The following is a 20,859-nucleotide window of genomic DNA, read 5'->3' as shown; positions in this document are numbered from 1 at the left end:
CAAATATAGAGACCTATTCCGAACGGATACGAGGACAACTAGGCCCATTCCGTATAGACCTGGTTGGATCCAGACACGGTCTGATCCGATCAGTGATGGAAGCAGCAGAAAATACATGTTTTAAACTACTTTATTAACCGGAGCTGATAAAAGTGTGAGAGGAGGGTGAGAGGTGCCGCTCTAGCAGGCGGGGGAGGGGCCATACTGTGAGCGAGTGAAATGGGGAGGAAGGAGGGAGAGACAAGAGACAGCAACCAACCAAGCCGACTCGCGCTATTGTAGACTAATAGCTGCCATAGCTAGGTTATTTATCATCAAATATGATTACTACTTCCTGTCTTGGACTGCAGCAAACCCAGAAGAAGCTAGTTAAGCTAGCTAGCGTTAGCTAGGCTAATTGAGGCTGCATGCGCTTTCTCATCCTACAGTTACAAATAACTTCATTCAGATTATTAACAAATAACAACAACTCCATTCAGAATATTAAGTAGCAGCCTACCTGTTGGCTCTTGGTCGTTGTAGCCTATCCTTCTCCTTTAACTTTTAATTCCATCATTTTAATTCCATCTTCCATTGATTAGATATCTCTTAACTTTTGCCACACATGGAGGCTCTATGACTGGGGCCTATTGCCGCTTTTATGACTTATGATTGGCCAAAAACAAGTTGCACACGCCACTCTCCACTCTGGTGAAAAGCAAAGAGCAGCGGCATCAATGATTCTCTCTCTCTCTCTCTCACTCACTCATTCATTCACAGGCCCTTCCGAACAAGTCACTTAAAGTAAAATTACACATACTCGAGACCCATGACAATCAAATCAGATCCGACCCAGACCCATTACATTATTTATAATTCTAGATCCAGGCCCGTTCAGGCCCCGGAACAGTATTCGGGTACAGGTTGATCTGTGAAGACCACTAGCTCAGATTATGTTTTGAAGCCCTTCACACAGTCAAGCAGGAATACGGCTTCTCTCCTAGGTATGTATTCTCTGGTGGCGTATTAAGTTACTCAGGCTAAAGTAATTCTGCCCACAGACAGAACAGTGGAAAGGCTTCTCTCCTGTGTGCACTCTCTGGTGACTGATTAATTCAGATGTTGTAATAAAACTCTTGCCACAATCAGAGCAGGAGTAAGGCTTCTCTCCAGAATGTCTTTTCTGGTGACGGCGCATGTTACCATGTTGTGAGAAACTGTCCCCACAATCAGAGCAGGAGTAAGGCTTCTCTCCAGAATGTGTTCGCTGATGTTGTTTAAAGTTACTTATAAGAGAGAAGCACTTCCCACAGTCAGAGCAGGAGTAAGGTCTCTCCCCTGTGTGAACTCCCCGGTGAGTGGTTAAATGAGTTGACGTTCTGAAGCACTTCCCACATTCAGGGCAGGAATAAGGCTTCTCTCCAGTATGTTTCCGCAGGTGTCTTTGAAGATATGATGGGAATGGGAAACTCTTCTCACAGTGAGGACAGTGGTTAGACCCCTTAGCTTTGCTTTCTTCCTGGTGTTGCTCTCTGGACGTTTCAACCTCAAGTTCAGCGGAGTCAGGTCCTTCTCCTGTGTAAATGACAACAGAAAAACAAGTAATTTGCAACAAGCAAGTTATTTGCCTACTTAATAACTCAAGTTAATGCACCTAATCTATTGCACAGTAGGATTTACAATACTGCTCAGTCAAAACTGGCATCTTTTGCTATGAAAGTCTACAGCAAAATGAGCCAGTAAATCCTCTCCAGAATGATAGCCTAGCTTCTAGTTAGTCTGGATTTTTCACAGTAACTTTTTCCAGAAATAATCCTGCTGCAACATGTTGAATAGAATCCCATCTGAACTTGTTGGTCCTTTGAGGGGTTGGTTCTGTTTCAGAGTTAAATGTCCGATACATTTCAGACAATCTTTCCCTGGAGACTATTATGGCCAGCTCTCCTCCAATGGTCCCATTCAGTGCCGCCTCTTCCTACACGCAGACTACACGCTGCGCGTAGGGCCCCGCAGCCACCAGGGGGCCCCCGTTTTTTACGAACTCAGTCGGGGTCACAACTTACTGTTGAGATTTATAAAAGTAGAATACGCAAGGTGCTATTTCGAAATTTGGTAGTGCATCGTCAGTTTTCCCACTTATGTCAGTCACTCAATTAGCCCATGTCAGCTAAAATGTTTTAGATTGCTAGGTAAGGTAGTCTAGCCAGCCATCTAAACCTTGTAGTAATCATCACCAAATTACCGACCGCAGGGCATGCGCTCAGGTGCCCTGACGTCCAGGGGGGCCCCCATCACTTTTGTTAGTCACTCTCACACAGATATCATTTGAACATGGCATAATCAAGAAAGAAAGAAAATGCATACCCCAGTGACAGTAACTCAATATTAGGAAGGTGTTCCTAATGTTTTGTACACTCAGTGTATCTCTTGGACGGAGTACAGCATCCAGGTGAATGCCATTAGCCCGATGGTTCTGCATGCATCATAAAATCATGTGTACTTTTCCATAACATTGATAGTATCAAGGTATTGTTTGTCATTGGGTGTCCAGCCCCATGAAACAAGGCAGGCTGGAGCAAACATTCTAAAGGGCAGTTGCTGAGCGGTGTCGGTTATCCATGTTGGTTTGAATTCTGGCCAGACTCTGAACTGTTGCTTTAAATGTTCCATGTGTGACAAGAAAGAAAACACATACCTTTGAGTAGTAAGACTTTCTGTTCTTCCATCTCTTCTTTGATCTCTCCAGGCGGCCCTATGGTGAAGAATAGGGATGTGATTTTTTTATTTTTTTTTCATGTTTAAACAGTATATATATTTTTCCAGGTTTAAACGATACAACAAAAATAATACAATTACATGTTAATTCACAAGGCAAAAGGGTCCTGCGTATGCAGTTCCATCCACCGCAGTCACGGCTACTTCGTCCCTGGGTCAAATGGTGCGTCCCTTTCAGATTTGCATTTCATCACCTTCTCATTTAACTTCTCAAAGTATCGCCACCATACATGACTTCTCTGCTGTCGCTGGCCTTTCTCTGACATTTTTCCAACTGTTAACGACGATGACGTAGTGGTGGAGAGTCGACTCCAAAATAATTGATTCCCTTGCATGTCGAATCTCATTGTCAACTCCCATTTCTGAGTGTCAAGATTAGATTCAGCTAGGAATCGACTCCTCGACTCCTAAGATTCAGTATTTTGGATGAGACTGATTAGTTGCCGTACTTCCGAGAACACAAACACTTACATCTTTCATAGCGAGCTAGCGAGGGACAGAGAGAGAGGGGAGGGGCACAGTATAGGCAGGTCAGCCACCAGACAGACAGTCAGAACTGTTCACTAGGCCCATCTATCAGTATAGGCAGGTCAGCCACCAGACAGACAGTCAGAACTGTTCACTAGGCCCATCTATCAGTATAGGCAGGTCAGCCACCAGACAGACAGTCAGAACTGTTCACTAGGCCCATCTATCAGTACAGGCAGGTCAGCCACCAGACAGACAGTCAGAACCGTTCACTAGGCCCATCTATCGGTAATCAAAATCTGTCTCTCGCAACTTCAGTAAAACAGGACCCCATCATCAACGAATAGGCTAGGATATTCTACATGCAACAGACCGAAGACTGACAGTATGAAAATGTATCCACTCACTAACTGTAAGTCGCTCTGGATAAGAGCGTCTGCTAAATGACTAAAATGTACATGAACACACACTCACATTAGCAAAGGATAAAGAGCAGGTGAGCCAGCGTGAGGGAGAGAGAGGAGGGGGCCAGGCAGAAAGAATGTCTTGGTCATCTGGATCTCACAATGTCTTGTGAAGAAGTGAAGTGAAGACACCTGAAAGGGGGCTGAAATACGGGACTGTCCCCGGATGACAAGCGCAGCTACATGGTTTAAACCACGACAGAGAGGATGGGGCAGGCAGAAAGGTCTCGGTCATCTGGATCTCACAATATTCACCAAAGCAGTCTAAAGTTCACTTCTTCCTCTCTGGTTTTATTTAAGTTACACTAATCATCTACTGTAGTTAGGTTATAACACAGAAAATCATAGGTTTTGTGATAACTGCATTGTGATTTAGAATTTTGTGAGAGAAAAAAAAACATTTTTTTTGGTTACGGAATCTTTTCTAAACGTTAACGATGTCGTTTAAACATTACAGTGAAGAAGACAAATATAAAAATGTTGACGGCAAATCAGGTGAGCAGCATGAGATACCATCTAGGCTACCTCTCATTGAAACAGGAGCATTAGCCTAGTCACTTTACCTGGACCTAAAGGGAAGCAGAATAGGTGCGCTGATCTAGGGTCAGGTCCCTGCAGTCCATATAATCGTATCCATTATGATCTAAAAGGCTAAACTGACCCTACATCAGCACTCCTACAGTCCTACTCTGAGACTGTGAAAACAGGCTATGCTCTGTTCTTACCATGATACACAAATGTTTCAATCTCTTCCTCCTTTACTTCATCTTTAACGTTGACATTCAGCTCCAGTGTTTGACTGCAGTCTTCCAGCTTCACTGACGCCATCTCTGGAGCCTGCTGTTCACTCTGGGCTCCACTGTTACAATCAGAACCCTCAGATTTGGGTTCGGTAAAGGAGAGCGGCAGGCCGGGTTTGTTCTCATCATCCTAAAATAAAGATCAGACGCGCATCCCAAGTAAAAATATGAAATGTATGACTATTATGTAATTCAAATAGCTGCTATTAGCTGGTATGTTGGACATGAGGACATGTCTCTGGTAATCTCTGAATATAAACATATGCCTATCAGAAAAGTGTGAACACTGAACAGATTTTAATGGCTTCTATTTTAGGGTTTCAGGCATACTGCAAACAAGCTCTCGAGAACCCAAGGGGGTTCAAGGTGGCTTACAGCAGGTCCTCGTCTTGGGTTCTCAGCTGATGTTATGGAGGACAGCTGAACTACAATCCCAACGCTCTGTTTTAACATTTAGAAATGTTATTCATCATCACTAGCGATACGGTTTTGGAAACCTTTGGAACTTAATTGTAACAAATAATATTTCAAATACAAAATATACACTTACTGTGCGCAGTTTAGCGAAGTTGTACCCGGCTGTTTTCACACACTGCCTCGGCTTCGACACCTCCTCTCACCTTGTGCTCGCATTTCCATTGGACCATTCCATTCCACATTTCCAGCTGGATCGCATGTGTTTTCAAAATACAGCCAGGTGCAACTTTCATAAACTGCATACAGTAAGTGTATTGTTTTGTATTTGAAAAATGATTTCTTGCTTATATGAAAGTTAAGTTCCAAATGTTTCCAAAACTAGGCGTATTTGCTTTTAGACAGAGCATTTGGGCAGCGTCGGGCCATTTATCCTCACAAGGCTAAAGGGGATGTCTAGGTGCTTAGCAACGCAGGTGTATTTACATACACTAGAGTCGCTTTCAATTGTATTGTGTTGCACAAAACTGTCTGTAGGAAGCCAGAAGTTAAATACAATTCCATTTCAGCTTACTGTATTTGTATTTATTAGGGATCCCCATTAGCTGCTGCTCTTCCTGGGGTCCAAACATATTAAAGCACTTACATTGCATATAAAACAAAATATAAAACAGTACATCATATGACATTATTACACCACTACCTATCTACAATACAAAATGTTTAATACCACCATACAACAATATCACAATGTGTGCGTATGCATGTGTCTATACCCTTGTGTGTGTCTCTTCACAGTCCCTGTTGTTCCATAAGGTGTATTTTTACCTGGTTTTTTTTTAAATCTGATTCTACTGCTTGCATCAGTTACCTGATGAGGAACAGAGTTCCCTGTAGTCATGGCTCTATGTAGTACTGTGCACCTCCCATAGTCTGTTCTGGACTTGGGGACTGTGAAGAGACCTCTGGTGGCATGTCTTGTGGGGTGTGCATGGGTGTCCGAGCTGTGTGCCAGTATTCCAAACAGACAGTTCGGTACATTCAGCTTGTCAACACCTCTTACAAAAACAAGCAGTGATGAAGTCAATCTCTCTTCCACTCTGAGCCAGGAGAGACTAACATGCATGTCATTAATGTTAGTTCTCCATGTACTTTTAAGGGCCAGCCATGCTGCCCTGTTCTGAGTCAATTGCAATTTTCCTAAGTCCCTCTTTGTGGCATCTGACCACACGACTGAACAGTAGTCCAGGTGCGACAAAAGTAGGGCTTGTAGGACCTGCCTTGTTGATAGTGCTGTTAAGAATGCAGAGCAGCGCTTTATTATAGACAGACTTCTCCCCATCCTAGCTACTGTTATATCAATATGTTTTGACCATGACAGTTTACAATCCAGGGTTACTCCAAGCAGTTTAGTCTCCTCAACATGCTCAATTTCCACATTATTCATTACAAGATTTAGTTGAGGTTTAGAGTTTAGTGAATGATTTGTCCCAAATACATTGCTTTTAGTTTTAGAAATATTTAGGACTAACTTATTCCTTGCCACCCATTCTGAAACTAACTGCAGCTCTTTGTTAAGTGTTGCTGTCATTTCAGTCGCTGTGGTAGCTGACGTGTATAGTGTTGAGTCATCCGCATACATAGACACACTGGCTTTACTCAAAGCCAGTGGCATGTCGTTAGTAAAGATGGAAAAAAGCAAGGGGCCTAGACAGCTGCCTTGGGGAATGCCTGACTCTACTCTGTGTTCTGTTAGACAAGTAACTCTTTATCCTCATTATAGCAGGGGGTGTAAAGCCATAACACATACGTTTTTCCAGCAGCAGACTATGATCGATAATGTCAAAAGCCGCACTGAAGTCTAACAAAACAGCCCCCACAATCTTTTTATCATCAATTTCTCTCAGCCAATCATCAGTCATTTGTGTAAGTGCTGTGCTTGTTGAATGTCCTTCTCTATAAGCATGCTGGAAGTTTGTTGACAATTTGTTTACAGTAAAATAGCATTGTATCTGGTCAAACACAATTTTTTTCCAATAGTTTACTAAGGGTTGGTAACAGGCTAATTGGTCGGCTATTTGAGCCAGTGAAGGGGGCTTTACTATTCTTAGGTGGCGGAATGACTTTTGCTTCCCTCCAGGCCTGGGGGCACACACTTTCTAGTAGGCTTAAATTGAAAATATGGCAAATAGGAGTGGCAATATCGTCCGCTATTATCCTCAGCAATTTTCCATCCAAGTTGTCAGACCCCGGTGGCTTGTCATTGTTAATAGACAACAATACTTTTTTCACCTCTTCCACACTCACTTTACAGGATTTAAAATGACAGTCCTTGTCTTTCATCATTTGGTCAGATATACATGGATGTGTAGTGTCAGCAATTGTTGCTGGCATGTCATGCCTAAGTTTGCTAATCTTGCCAATGAAAAAAGTATTAAAGTAGTTGGCAATATCAGTTGGTTTTGTGATGAATGAGCCATCTGATTCAATGCTGGTGGGCAGGACAGTTGGTCATTATGACAGGGGAATTTGATACAAAATATCTAAAGGATCGATTATTAAACTGTTTCCAAAGGTGGGTCTGTTTTAGACCCACTTCCTCTCTTCTTACGTCATGTCAAAATAAAAGTCCTGCATATGCGCCATATTTGGACAAAAAATGAATAACTTGTGGGGACTTTTATTTTGACACAAGGTAAGAAGAGAGAAAGTGGTTCTACATCAGACTCATGTTTGGAAAGTCTGTTTAATAATATGATCCTTTAGATATTTTGTCTCAATGACCAACCGTCCTGCCCACCAGCACAGTAACTTGAAATGTAATTGTATTTAACTTCTGGCTTCCCACAGACGGTTTTTGTGCAAACCAATACAATTGAAAGCAACGCTAGTGTACTAGTTAATACACCTGCGTTACTAAAAACACCTAGGGGACGTCCAATGGCTCAACGTAATGCAATGGAATTGGAGTCATGATTAAGAGTTAACTGACACAACCCATACAACATGTACATTGATTAATAAATGGTTTACTTTCCAGCAGTGCAGTGGGTTATGGATAGCTGGCACTCACCGTCATGATTTGAGCAAGCCTTCGGAGATTGACATCAAGAAATGCTCCTGACTGTATTTGCTAACTAGCTAGCTACCGTTACGTTAGTAGTCGACAGAAATGATGTATACTAAACTAACTCACGTGTTCAATCAAAACAAAATCATAAAATTGCATGAAGTTGCGTTGTAGACTATAAGCTCGTTATTTGTACGCTAGCTAAAGGTTTCCGAAGTATGACAAATATGCACTTGAAGATCCAAAACAAAGGAAAAAAAAAGGCAAAACTTCCTCATATGTCTTCTTCTGTCTTAATTAGTGGCGTTTGGTGACCAACTACAAGTGTATACTGCCACCTACAGTCCAGGAGTGTAATATTGTATAAATGACCAGTTCTAAATCATACCACCAGAGGGCAATATTTATTTACACCTTATTACGACAACAGACCAATTTTCTACTGAGTTGTGTAAATTCTGCATCAAACATTTTATAGAGTTATTTCAAGCATTTCAAGCATTGTCATCAACGTTTCACTCGTCTGTTCTGTGTATAATAAACTCGAATTCAAGGTTTATTTTTTTATTGAAATTAAAGAGTAGGTTGACCTCAGTTCAGTCATTTCTGCCTACAATTACTGCTTTTTTACTAAGTAAAAAAACTATTTATTAGTGACATCCTCCTCACCTCTCCTTAATTATTAGAAGAGTGGCTGGTAGAGTCAGGGAACAGCACACAGCAAAATCAATGGTGTACATTTAACTCTGAAAGTATAAAATGTACACTATATATTGTTTACATATGAGTCTGACTGTACTGGTGTTAAAATAACACTTTTGAAAGTGTTAAATATGTAACTCTGTTGCAGTGTTCCCCATTTTCCTCTTAAAGTGTTCAAAGGAACTTGATTGTGGTGTTTGCATAGCTCTAGTAATACGCAACACCTACAGTGTAAAACTGCAACCTGCATTCAGAATGACTGTCAGGGTTAGGAAATACCTCAACCATTTAAACCATTTAAACATTTAAACCGAATAAAGAAAATAAGATCTAACTAACTGATTGGATTAGTTTAGAAAAATGTATATTATTTATTTTTGTGTAGCATAAGATTAAAACAATCCTAAAAGATCTACCTGCTGTCGAGTATGCTGGGAAATATAATAATGATGGGTGTGGTTTTCATTGGACTGGTTTACTCTCCACAGTGTAAAACAATAACTCTGGTTATTAACGTCAACACTGGTGGCTCTCCACAGTGTAAAACAATAACTCTGGTTATTAACGTCAACACTGGTGGCTCTCCACAGCGTAAAACAATAACTCGGGTTATTAACGTCAACACTGGTGGCTCTCCACAGTGTAAAACAATAACTCTGGTTATTAACGTCAACACTGGTGGCTCTCCACAGTGTAAAACAATAACTCTGGTTATTAACGTCAACACTGGTGGCTCTCCACAGTGTAAAACAATAACTCTGGTTATTAACGTCAACACTGGTGGCTCTCCACAGTGTAAAACAATAACTCTGGTTATTAACGTCAACACTGGGGGTTCTCCACAGTGTAAAACAATAACTCTGGTTATTAACGTCAACACTGGTGGTTCTCCACAGTCAAAACAATAACTCTGGTTATTAACGTCAACACTGGTGGCTCTCCACAGTCAAAACAATAACTCTGGTTATTAACGTCAACACTGGTGGCTCTCCACAGTGTAAAACAATAACTCTGGTTATTAACGTCAACAATGGTGGCTCTCCACAGTGTAAAACAATAACTCTGGTTATTAACGTCAACACTGGTGGCTCTCCACAGTGTAAAACAATAACTCTGGTTATTAACGTCAACACTGGTGGCTCTCCACAGTGTAAAACAATAACTCTGGTTATTAATGTCAACACTGGTGGTTCTCCACAGTCAAAACAATAACTCTGGTTATTAACGTCAACACTGGTGGCTCTCCACAGTGTAAAACAATAACTCTGGTTATTAACGTCAACACTGGTGGCTCTCCACAGTGTAAAACAATAACTCTGGTTATTAACGTCAACACTGGTGGCTCTCCACAGTGTAAAACAATAACTCTGGTTATTAACGTCAACACTGGTGGCTCTCCACAGTGTAAAACAATAACTCTGGTTCTTTTACACCACTAATGTCACTCTTACAGAGTTAATTTAACTCTTGAATCAACACTAGAAATGTTACACTGAATAATCAACACTGATCAATTTGATCTGCAGGACCAGGCCCTCTGAAGCATGAAGCATGTGTAATTAACGCTTAATAATTATGTTATTAACGTTTAATAAGGCATCATAAATATGTTATTAATGTTTAATAAGGCATCATAAATATGTTGATGTTTAACAAGGCATCATAAGGATGTTATAAATGTTTCATGCAATGTACTTCAGATATGGCACTGCATTAGCTCTCACGGTCATAGTCGTGTCCGGTAGTGGCAGAAAGGGTCAATGTTTTTTTCTGCCACTTTATTGATGAGAAGTCAAGTCCAATCAACAACTGAGCCATGTGGGTGAAAGGGTTGGAAATGGGACATACATTTATTTGGATATGCACAGGAATACCAAATTCTCACTTACAAGCTTTGATCCCTTCAAAAATATATAAGAAAAAGTCAAGAGAGAATGCAGTGACCATTTTACATGTGCACACACACAGAGAGAGAGAGAGAGAGAGAGAGAGAGAGAGAGAGAGAGAGAGAGAGAGAGAGAGAGAGAGAGAGAGAGAGAGAGAGAGAGAGAGAGAGAGAGAGAGAGAGAGAGAGAGAGAGAGAGAGAGAGAGAAGAGAGAGAGGGGGTCGCAGTGCCGTAGTGACCCACTAGGTGTCATCCTCCGACAACCTTAGGCTCCTCCTCACAGTCTGGTCTAATCAGTATCCTATTGGTGTCACCTGTGTCTACCTGTTCACCTGTGTATTTATGCCCTCACTTCCCTGTGTTCCTTTGCTCAATTTTCTCTGCTAGTTTCTCTATGCTCAGCAGTACTACGACTGTCTATGAAGGAAGCTAGCGGTGGTTTAAATAAATTAAAATAGTAAAAAATTGTTTGTAACTAATATAGAGAAGAGTTGGAGCAGTGGTGCTGGCACTATTCTCCTTGCGGAGATGGCGAAAAATGTGCATTTTAGGGCGATTCCCAGGATTGGGATCACGAACGCAGTTAGGTTTGCGTGGAAGGAGAAGGACCTTTTGGAAGGGAAACATTTGGGAGGACTTTGTTGATGGGAGTGTTAAAGCTGGCGGTAAAGGACGTGATGTGCCTCCAGGCGAACCCCTTGGAAGGGGCTTATGATGTGTTTTTTCACACGGAGGGGAAACATGAGAGAGGTCATGAGAAGGGCGAGGGAGGTGGAGAAGGCAAGACCAATGTGTCACTATGGAGGTGACGAGTTTGGCGAGGAACAATTTCAGGGTAGTGACTGTGAACATGTACAGCCCGCATGTTAAGGACGAGGAGGTGAGGGCTTTCATGGTGAGGTATATGGACAATGTCTCCTCGGCAAGGCTCCTCAAAGACTCGCTAGGGTTCTGGAACGGGGAGGAGAAGCTTCCAGGCTCTGTTGAGGGAAGACCCAAAGGGCCTGGGAGGTTACCTTCATCCTCCAGCTCTGTTCTCCCTGGGGGGCTGACAGGGGGACGTTGTATTATGCCCGTCAGCCCCCTTTCTGCAGACGATGCATGGCCTATGGCGAGGGACTGTGACGAGTCAAAGAAGTGCCACTGGTGTGGATCGTCAGCACACCTGTGGAGGGAATGTGCGGCTCGTCACAAGTCGTATGCAGCTGCAGCTGGTAGGGGAGCAGGGGCTGGAGAAGGGGATGGAGGAGGAAGAGGAGGAGAGTTTCTAGACACAAGCACAGGCAATACCATCGACAACGGAGGAGGAGCCGAGGACAGCCGCAGGAGGAGAGGGGGACGGGCAGGGGACTGCCGTAGCAGGTCCGGAAGGAGAGGTGGTGTCGGAGACGGAGATGAAGGGGAGTGTGGGAGAGGAGGTGCCGGAGACGGAGGCAGCGGAGGGAGAGGAGGTCGGGGAGGAGCCAGCCACAGCCCTGGGAGGAGAGCAGAAAGGGGGAGAGGGGGGGCCGGAGTGGGGGGAAAGCGGGATGTCGAGTGCCCAGGGGGATGAGGTGAGGGAGATGATGGAGGAGCTGGAAATCAAGGGGGGCTGGGTCTCCCCACTGCCGGCGTCTCCAAAGAAGAGAGGGAAGAGGAGGGGTAGATCCTCGGACAGGAAGAGGGAAATGGGTGGTGGGGGGAGAGGGGGGGGGTGCCAAGCGTGTCATGGGGAGAAGGGCGCTGTGGGGGAAGAATCTCCTGTGTCCTCACTGCCCCCCCCTACCCCCCAACGCACAGGGGAGGGAGGACTCAGGATCCCCTGCACTGTTCCCAACCTGTTTCGGGGTTGGGGTTTTGGAACCGGATGGTGGTGAGCACAGGATGCAGGGAACCCAGGAGCCAAACACCATTCCTGCATCCTGGGTTGGAGAGATGGAGGGAAGTGGGGGGCATCTGGGGGGGAGTCGGAGTCTCTACAGGAGGAGATGGAGCAGGGGAGCATCAGGTTTTAATTTGGGAAATGTATTATGGCAGGGATTATTTTTGTTACTTTAAATGTGAGGGGGATAAGGGAGGATGTTAAGAGAAGGGCGGGTTTTTGGGGTATTTAGAGGGGGTGGGTTTTGATGTTTGTTTTATACAGGAGGTTCACCTAAGGGATAGTGGGGATGTTTTAAGATTTAAGAGGGAGTGGGACAAGGGAGAGTGGGTTTAGGGTATAGGGGTGGGGGTGCACTCATCGGGGGTAGGGATTCTGTCTGGGAATAGGGAGGTGAAGGTGGAGGGCACTATGGTAGGGATGCAGGGGAGGGTTTTAGGGGCGGATGTCACAATAAGGGAGGATAGATACAGTGAGGGAAAAAAGTATTTGATCCCTTGCTGATTTTGTAAGTTTGCCCACTGACAAAGACATGATCAGTCTATCATTTAAATGGTAGGTTTATTTGAACAGTGAAGACAGAATAACAAAACAAAACAATTGCATGTCAAAAATGTTATAAATTGATTTGCATTTTAATGAGGGAAATAAGTATTTGACCCCTCTGCAAAACATGACTTAGTACTTGGTGGCAAAACCCTTGTTGGCAATCACAGAGGTCAGACGTTTCTTGTAGTTGGCCACCAGGTTTGCACACATCTCAGGAGGGATTTTGTTCCACTCCTCTTTGCAGATCATCACCAAGTCATTAAGGTTTCGAGGCTGACGTTTGGCAACTCGAACCTTCAGCTCCCTCCACAGATTTTCTCTGGGATTAAGGTCTGGAGACTGGCTAGGCCACTCCAGGACCTTAATGTGCTTCTTCTTGAGCCACTCCTTTGTTGCCTTGGCCATGTGTTTTGGGTCATTGTCATGCTGGAATACCCATCCACAACCCATTTTCAATGCCCTGGCTGAGGGAAGGAGGTCCGCTATCCCCTCCCGTTGGTGCCGGCTGCCATTGAACAGCTCCGCTGGGCCTGTTTTCTTTACCAAGCTGGACCTGCGGAGTGCCTACAATTTGATCCACATCCGGGAGGGGGATGAATGGAAGACTGCCTTCAGCATGATGTCTGGGCACTACTAGTACATGGTGATGCCTTATGGATTAGCCAATGCTCCGTCAGTGTTCCAGGCATTCGCTAACGAGGTGTTTCGGGACATGCTTGGGCATCAGGTGGTCGTGTATATCGAGTGTGGGGGCCGTCCTGTCACACATCAAGGTAATCCACAAACATTGTATCCATGGGCATACTACTCTAAAAAACTGTCTCCTGCAGAAAGGAACTATGACGTTGGTGTTCGGGAGCTCCTGGCAGTGAAGTTGGCATTAGAGGAGTGGAGACACTGGCTGGAGGGCGCCCAGGACCCATTTCTCATCCTCACCAACCATCGGAACCCGGAGTACATATGGACAGCGAGGCGGCTAAACCCGTGCCAAGCAAGGTGGGCCCTTTTCTTTACCAGATTCAACATCACCCTGTCATACCGCCCAGGTTTAAAGAACATCAAAGCCGATGCCCCGTCCCGTCTCCACGATTCGGGAAAGGTTCCGGTCCTGAGTGCCCCCATCATACTGCCCTCCCGAATCGTTGTCCCCGTGCTTTGGTGGTGGTTTCGGGTCCCCTGGCTGATGCCGTCCCACACGACACCCCTCCACCTCCCCTGGACATTGAGGTCCATCCTGGACTCCCGACGTCGTGGGGTCGGCACCAGTACCTGGCGGACTGGGAGGGGTATGGCCCAGAGTAGCGGTGTTGGCTTCTGGTGGACGACATTCTAGATCCCAACATCATCCGAGATTTCCACCTTCGCCGACGGGAGTGGCCCGCTCCTCGCCCTCAGGGCCATCCCCCCGGCCGGCTTCGTCCTGCGGCTGGAGCAACGCGTCGGGGGGGGGGGTACTATCTCATCAAATCCCGCTCCCCCGCTCCGACGCTCGACGTCGCCGGTCTACTAACCACCGGTCCTGGCAACCCATCATTATGCACACCTGGCAACCCATCATTACGCACACCTGGCAAACCATCATGAAGCACACCTGGACTCCATCACTCCCTGATTACTTCCCCTATATCTAGGACGTTGTAACACCCATTAGGTAGTATTGTTTCCGGTTTTCATGTTTAGACTCTACTCCTGTTTTTGTATTCACTCCATGTTCGTTGCTATTAAACTCACTGACTGCACCTGCTTCCTGACTCCCTGTGTCTCCGTTACAAGTACATTTAAAACCAGATACTTTCAGACTTTTACTCAAGTAGTATTTTACTCTGTGACTTTCACTTTTACATTAGTCATTTTCTATTAAGATATCTTTACTTTTACTCCAGTATGACAATTTAGTACTTTTTCCACCGCTGTGTGTGTGCGGTTACATTCAAGCACAGCAGCAGTAATAAAGGCATCCTTTGTTTGGTTAGTTTAGAGAGGGGCCGGTTGGTAAACGTTTGTAAAGGCAGGTCTAGGCCTCGCTCCTGCTCCTGAACAATGGGATATGTGAGGGGCTGACTGGGGTCAGTGTGGGCTGACCAGAGTCAGACCTGGGCTATTGTCAGCAGGGCCAGGTGAGCTATCTGAGCCCCATTGTGAAGGAATAGGGGTTGACGTCGTATGGTATGTGAACTCCAGGTCAACTCTGCGAGAGAGAGGAACATGAGGGGTCAGTGATAAGCCCTTGAGAATGCAGGTTTTACGAGCAGTGAAATCTCCCAGCAGACCAGTGTAGAGGCCGCTTGCCACTTAGAGAAGACTGTAGGGAGATTTCATGACCTTCATTCACACTCAACAGACACAATGCTTGGAGTAAACATGAGGTTGAGACAGAGAGAAGTTTGGGTGGTGAGAACATTCCAGCCATGTCTTACTGGGGGATTTGTTGAGTGATTGATATCATGCAAGTAGAGCTAAATGACAAACACACACGATCCAACACACACACACACACACACACACACACACACACACACACACACAGGTCCTCAAAGGGAACATGTAGCACTTGAAGCCCTCAGCTGGGTCACATTCATTGTTGACCTTCTCTCCAGTGCTTTAATCCAGTGCCTGTGTGTGTGTGTTATACAGAGTTGGGGTCAGTTCTGAGCAGTGTCCACTCCAAGAAACGAAGTGTTCCTTTACACCTCCATCAGGAGACTTCATCTCAAAGGAGGCATCTTAATGTTGACGATTTGGTGCATAACCATTCATATTTCAGCTGAGCCTCTTTTATACCCACAATATGCCATGGATACATTTATTTTGTTGAATACACTGTCAAATGATGTATGAGCCGCTATGACAATTTGATTGTGACTCACTAAGGTATCCATGCTGCACATGTAGCTCCTGTAACTCATTCCACGTAGGGCCGAGTGGCTGTGGGTTCTCGCTCCTCCCTTGCTTGATTGATTAATTAAGGTCACTAATTAGTAAGGAACTCCCCTCACCTGGTTGTCTAGGTCTTAATTGAAAGGAAAAAACAAAAACCTGCAGACACTCGGCCCTCCGTGGAATGAGATTGACACGTGGTCTAAGGAGCTACATGTGCAGCATGGATACCTTAGTGAGACACCTGAAGTCTCTTATCTGGAGGTCAGGGGTCATCGGCTCACAGGTCTCTCTGCTTACTGTCTCTCCTCACCGTAGGAGAGGAGCGCTGATGCAAACCGCCCCCCAAAAATTCTGTCAGAAATGAAAACATCATGGCTGACCCTGTTGCCCAGAAATGAAGGGGAATACTTGTGGGATGACATCACTGTCCGTTCTCTCTCTCTCTCTCTCTCTCTCTCTCTCTCTCTCTCTCTCTCTCTCTCTCTTCTCTTCTCTTCTCTTCTCTTCTCTTCTCTTCTCTTCTCTTCTCTTCTCTTCTCTTCTCTTCTCTTCTCTTCTCTTCTCTTCTCTTCTCTTCTCTTCTCTTCTCTTCTCTTCTCTTCTCTTCTCTTCTCTTCTCTTCTCTTCTCTTCTCCTCTCCTCTCCTCTCCTCTCTCTCTCACTCTAAGGTGTTTTTCATGCCTGTGGATATGGGGACCAAAGATTAGTACATAAACACAATTCCCCACCGATCCCGACTAAATGACCCACAGCTGGGGTGACATAGGGCTGGGGCTGAGCTGGGGTTACACGCAAGCGCACACACACACACACACACACACACACACACACACACACACACACACAGCAAATTATCCAGTGTTAAATCAGCACTGAAAGAGTGGGACCATATACACACTGGAACCAGTGTTACATTAACACACTACTTAGTGTAACACCTTATTTGAATATTTCCCAGAGTGCCTTTCCTTTCGAGTGATTTGTAGAGTTACCACCCATAACTGTATTTTTTTTTCTATGTAATTAAAAAATATATATATTTCCCTTTATTACTTTCCAACCCCACCCCCCATTCCCTAATTGGAGTAAACTAGTGAACAACAATGCTTAGGCCTCTACTTCCAGCTTATACATACTATATACATTTTATGGACACAGTCAATTTGACAATAATTATATTTTGTTTGTTTTTACTCCTGAACTTCCTCTACCCTCAACCTCTCCAATCATTTTCATGATGTCCATCCGGTTTGCTTCTATATGCCATATCTTTCTTACTGTGCTCTTTCACAAAAGCTCTCAACCTATAACCTATATACTTATTATGGACACAGTATGCTTTACATTAGTTATCTTATTGTTATTAGTTGTTGTTAGTTGTTTTTAGAGTGGTCCTCTGTAGCTCAGCTGGTAGAGCACGGCGCTTGTAACGCCAAGGTAGTGGGTTCGATCCCCGGGACCACCCATACACAAAAATGTATGCACGCATGACTGTAAGTCGCTTTGGATAAAAGCGTCTGCTAAATGGCATATTATATTATTATTATTATTAGTCCCATCCTTCAACACCTCCCATCTATCTCTAGACACCATCCATATTGGATTTCTATTTGCCATATATTTTTCAACTGTACTGTGATGTTTCACAAAAGTTCTGAACCCTTCTATTCTCATTGTTTCTACAGATTGTAAATTGAAAATATTTTTTTTTGCTAAATGTATTATTATATTATTGATTGATTGACTATGAGTTTTCAGATCACCCAGTAATGCTATCTGCAGGGTTAGCTCCAGGTAAATATTGCAATCCTTCAGCCATTCCTGGACCTGTGACCAAAAACAAGCTACAAATGGACAGTACCAAAACAAATGATCTAATGATTCTGTCTCTTCGCAGCAAAATCTGCAGAGCTGGGAAGATTGTATCCCCCATATTAATAACATTCTATTGGTAGCAAGAATTTTGTATAACAATTTAAATTGAAAAATTCTAAGTTTTGAATCCGGCGTTGTTTTGCGTATCAGTTCATAAACACTATGCCATGGAATCGGTACGTCAAAAATCTCTTCCTAACTATTTTGCAATCTATATGGGACGGCTGTCAATCCTTTGGTCCTTAAATTAAACAGGTATACTTTTTTATTTATCACAATTTTCTTTAACCAATTATGTTCTTTAATGCAGGGCCGACAGACAAGTTCCTTACTTTTTCCCCCTTCCACTTTCTTCTTCCATTTTTGCGGTAATGCTGCAATTATTCGGTTGTAATTTTGGGTAGAGCAGACATTTCCATATGTTTTTGTTAGCTGCATGTGCGACATAACTCCACCAGTCCTGCCTTTGATATAATTTACGAAGATTACACCTATTGTTTATTTTGGGCAAAATAATAATGTTTTTTTTATCAGTTAGTATAGTTGAGTTTAACCACACTATTTGTTGCATTATTTGTTCTGACGTTTCTGGAGGATTACATTTAAATTGCAACCAACTTTCTATGGCTTGTTTTAGAAATAGTGATATTTGGGAGATTATTTCCTTTTCAAATAACTGGAAGTGAGAGGTTGTAATCTGAATAAAGGGGAAAAGGCCATTATTGAACATTGGGTGAGACAATCTTACTAATTTGCTAGAGAACCAGTTCGGATTTAAGTATAACTTTTGTATGACTGAAGCTTTTAGTGCTGGGTCTAATGCTTTAATATTTAACATTTCTTATATAATTCATTATATAATTTGGTCTGGCTTGCCGTTCCAAATAAAATTGAATATTTTTTTCTAATTTAATTTAAAAAACTGTGTGCTAGGCGTAGGCAAGACCAAAAGCAAATAGGTAAACTGGGATAATACTAAAGAGTTAATCAGGGTGATTTTTCCACAAATAGACAGGTATTTACCTTTCCATGATAGCAAGATCTTTCTATTAAAATGTATTGGAATGAGATCATTTATTTCATTTGGGATATGTATTCCTAGTATATCCACATCACCATCAGACCATTTTATTGGTAAACTACATGGTAATGTAAAATCTTTATTTTTTAGTGATCCAATACGTAATATAGTACATTTATCATAATTCGGTTGTAATCCAGAGAGGTTAGAAAATGTATCTAGATCCTCTATGAGGCTGTGGAGGGATTCAAGTTGTGGATTTAAAAGAAAACATGAATCATCAGAGGACAATTACACCTTTGTTTTTAAGCCCTGGATTTCTAATCCCTTGATATTATTGTTTGATATGATTTTAATAGCTAACATTTCGATTGCCATAATAAATAGATATGCCGATAGTGGACAACCTTGTTTTACTCCTCTTGACAGTTTAAAACTTTCTGAGAAATAGCCATTATTTATTATTTTACACCTAGGGTTACTATACATGATTTTAACCCATTTTATAAGAGATTCTCCAAAATTGAAATGTTCCAGGCATTTATATATAAACTCCAGTCGTACATTATCAAATGCCTTTTCAAAGTCTGCTATGAATAGCAGGCCTGGTTTACCAGATTTTTCATAGTGTTCTATTGTTTCCAGTACTTGCCTTATATTATCTCCAATGTATCGTCCATGTAAAATACCTATCTGATTAGAATGAATAATGTCCGACAATACCTTTTTAATTCTATGCGCTATACATTTTGGTAGAATTTTTGCATCACAACACTGAAGTGTAATGGGCCTCCAATTTTTTTAATGGACTGGATCTTTATATTTCCCACTTGTATCCTGTTTCAGTAATAATGAAATCAGACCTCCTTGCATGTCTGATAATCTACCATTTACATAGGAGTGGTTAAAACATGCAAATATCGGCCCTCTGAGTATATCAAAAAAGGTTTGGTATACCTCGACTGGTACGCCATCCAACCCTGGAGTTTTCCAAGACTTAAAGTCCTTAATTGCATCCAGAAGTTCCTCCTCTTTCTTTATGGCTGTTAATTTTACATTATCAATAGAAAAAAAATCCCTACAATTAGCTTCAGTTAGAGGAGATGGAGGCGACTGAAAAGAAAACAATGCTTAAAGTACTTTGCTTCCTCCTTCAAAATATAATTTGGTGAATCATGGGTGACTCCGTCATTTGTAACCAGTTTCAGTAAATTCTTTTTGGTAGCATTTCTATGTTGAAGATTAAAATGTGGTGCATTTTTCCCCATATTCCATCCAGTTTGCTTTATTTTTATAATATATTACACTTGATCTTTCTTGAATAATTTTCTCCAATTCTTTTTGTTTTTCCTCTAATTCATTCTGAGCCTCAATGTTACAGTTTTTATTGCTATCTATCTGTTCTGTTAGACTATTTCCTTTGTTAGTATGGACTCTTTTGACCTAAATTGTTTTTGTTTTCGAGATGAGTACTGAATTGCATGGCCTCTAAAGGCACATTTAAAAGTGTCCCATACAATAAGGGCATTTGCTGTACCTATGTTATGTCTGAAAAAATCTGTTATAAATTCCTCTGTCCTAGTTAAAAACATGTTATCATCCAATAGGCTTTGATTAAATGTCCAATATCCTCGCCCACGTGGAAATTCAGTAAGGGTAATGTGCATGCCAATTATATGATGGTCCGACCGCATTCTGTCCCCTATCAACACTTTTTAAACTTTTGGTGCCAACGAGAATGACATAAGAAAGAAGTCAAGACGGCTAGCTTGATTGAGTCTCTGCCATGTATGTCTCACTAGGTCAGGATATTTAAGCCTCCATATATCTACTAGTTCTAATGTATCCATGACATTCATGATTTCCTTAAGAGCATGAGGGTGATAGATTGTAGTGTGATTTCCTTTACGGTCCATTGAGCTATTTAAAACATTGAGCTATTTAAAACATTTACATTTTTTACATTAAAACAGTATTATAATCTCCCACCATGATAATAGAGTATTGTATTGCTTGCAGGGTTGATAATTTATTATATATATTGTCAAAGAAGTGTGGATCATCATTATTTGGTCCGTAAAGGTTAATGAGCCATATCGGTTTATGTTCCAATAA

At 42.6% G+C, this 20,859-nt stretch overlaps 1 protein-coding gene across 1 annotated transcript; it reads right to left on the bottom strand.

The window, feature by feature from the left end:
- Positions 1-895: 895 nt before the first annotated feature.
- Positions 896-8,251, bottom strand: LOC121544604 (gastrula zinc finger protein XlCGF71.1). The gene is made up of 4 exons (XM_041854580.2): positions 7,974-8,251; positions 4,412-4,616; positions 2,675-2,731; positions 896-1,554 (listed from the first exon to the last, which is right to left on the bottom strand). Exons 1-4 carry the CDS (start codon positions 7,977-7,979, stop codon positions 980-982), a joined length of 843 nt encoding a protein of 280 aa, XP_041710514.1. The 5' UTR covers positions 7,980-8,251; the 3' UTR covers positions 896-979.
- Positions 8,252-20,859: the final 12,608 nt, after the last annotated feature.

The sequence above is a fragment of the Coregonus clupeaformis genome, chromosome 29, assembly GCF_020615455.1.
Source record: "Coregonus clupeaformis isolate EN_2021a chromosome 29, ASM2061545v1, whole genome shotgun sequence".
Classification (NCBI taxonomy): domain Eukaryota; kingdom Metazoa; phylum Chordata; class Actinopteri; order Salmoniformes; family Salmonidae; genus Coregonus; species Coregonus clupeaformis.
Note: the sequence above shows the minus strand (reverse complement) of the source record. Positions and strands in the feature narration are given on the sequence as shown.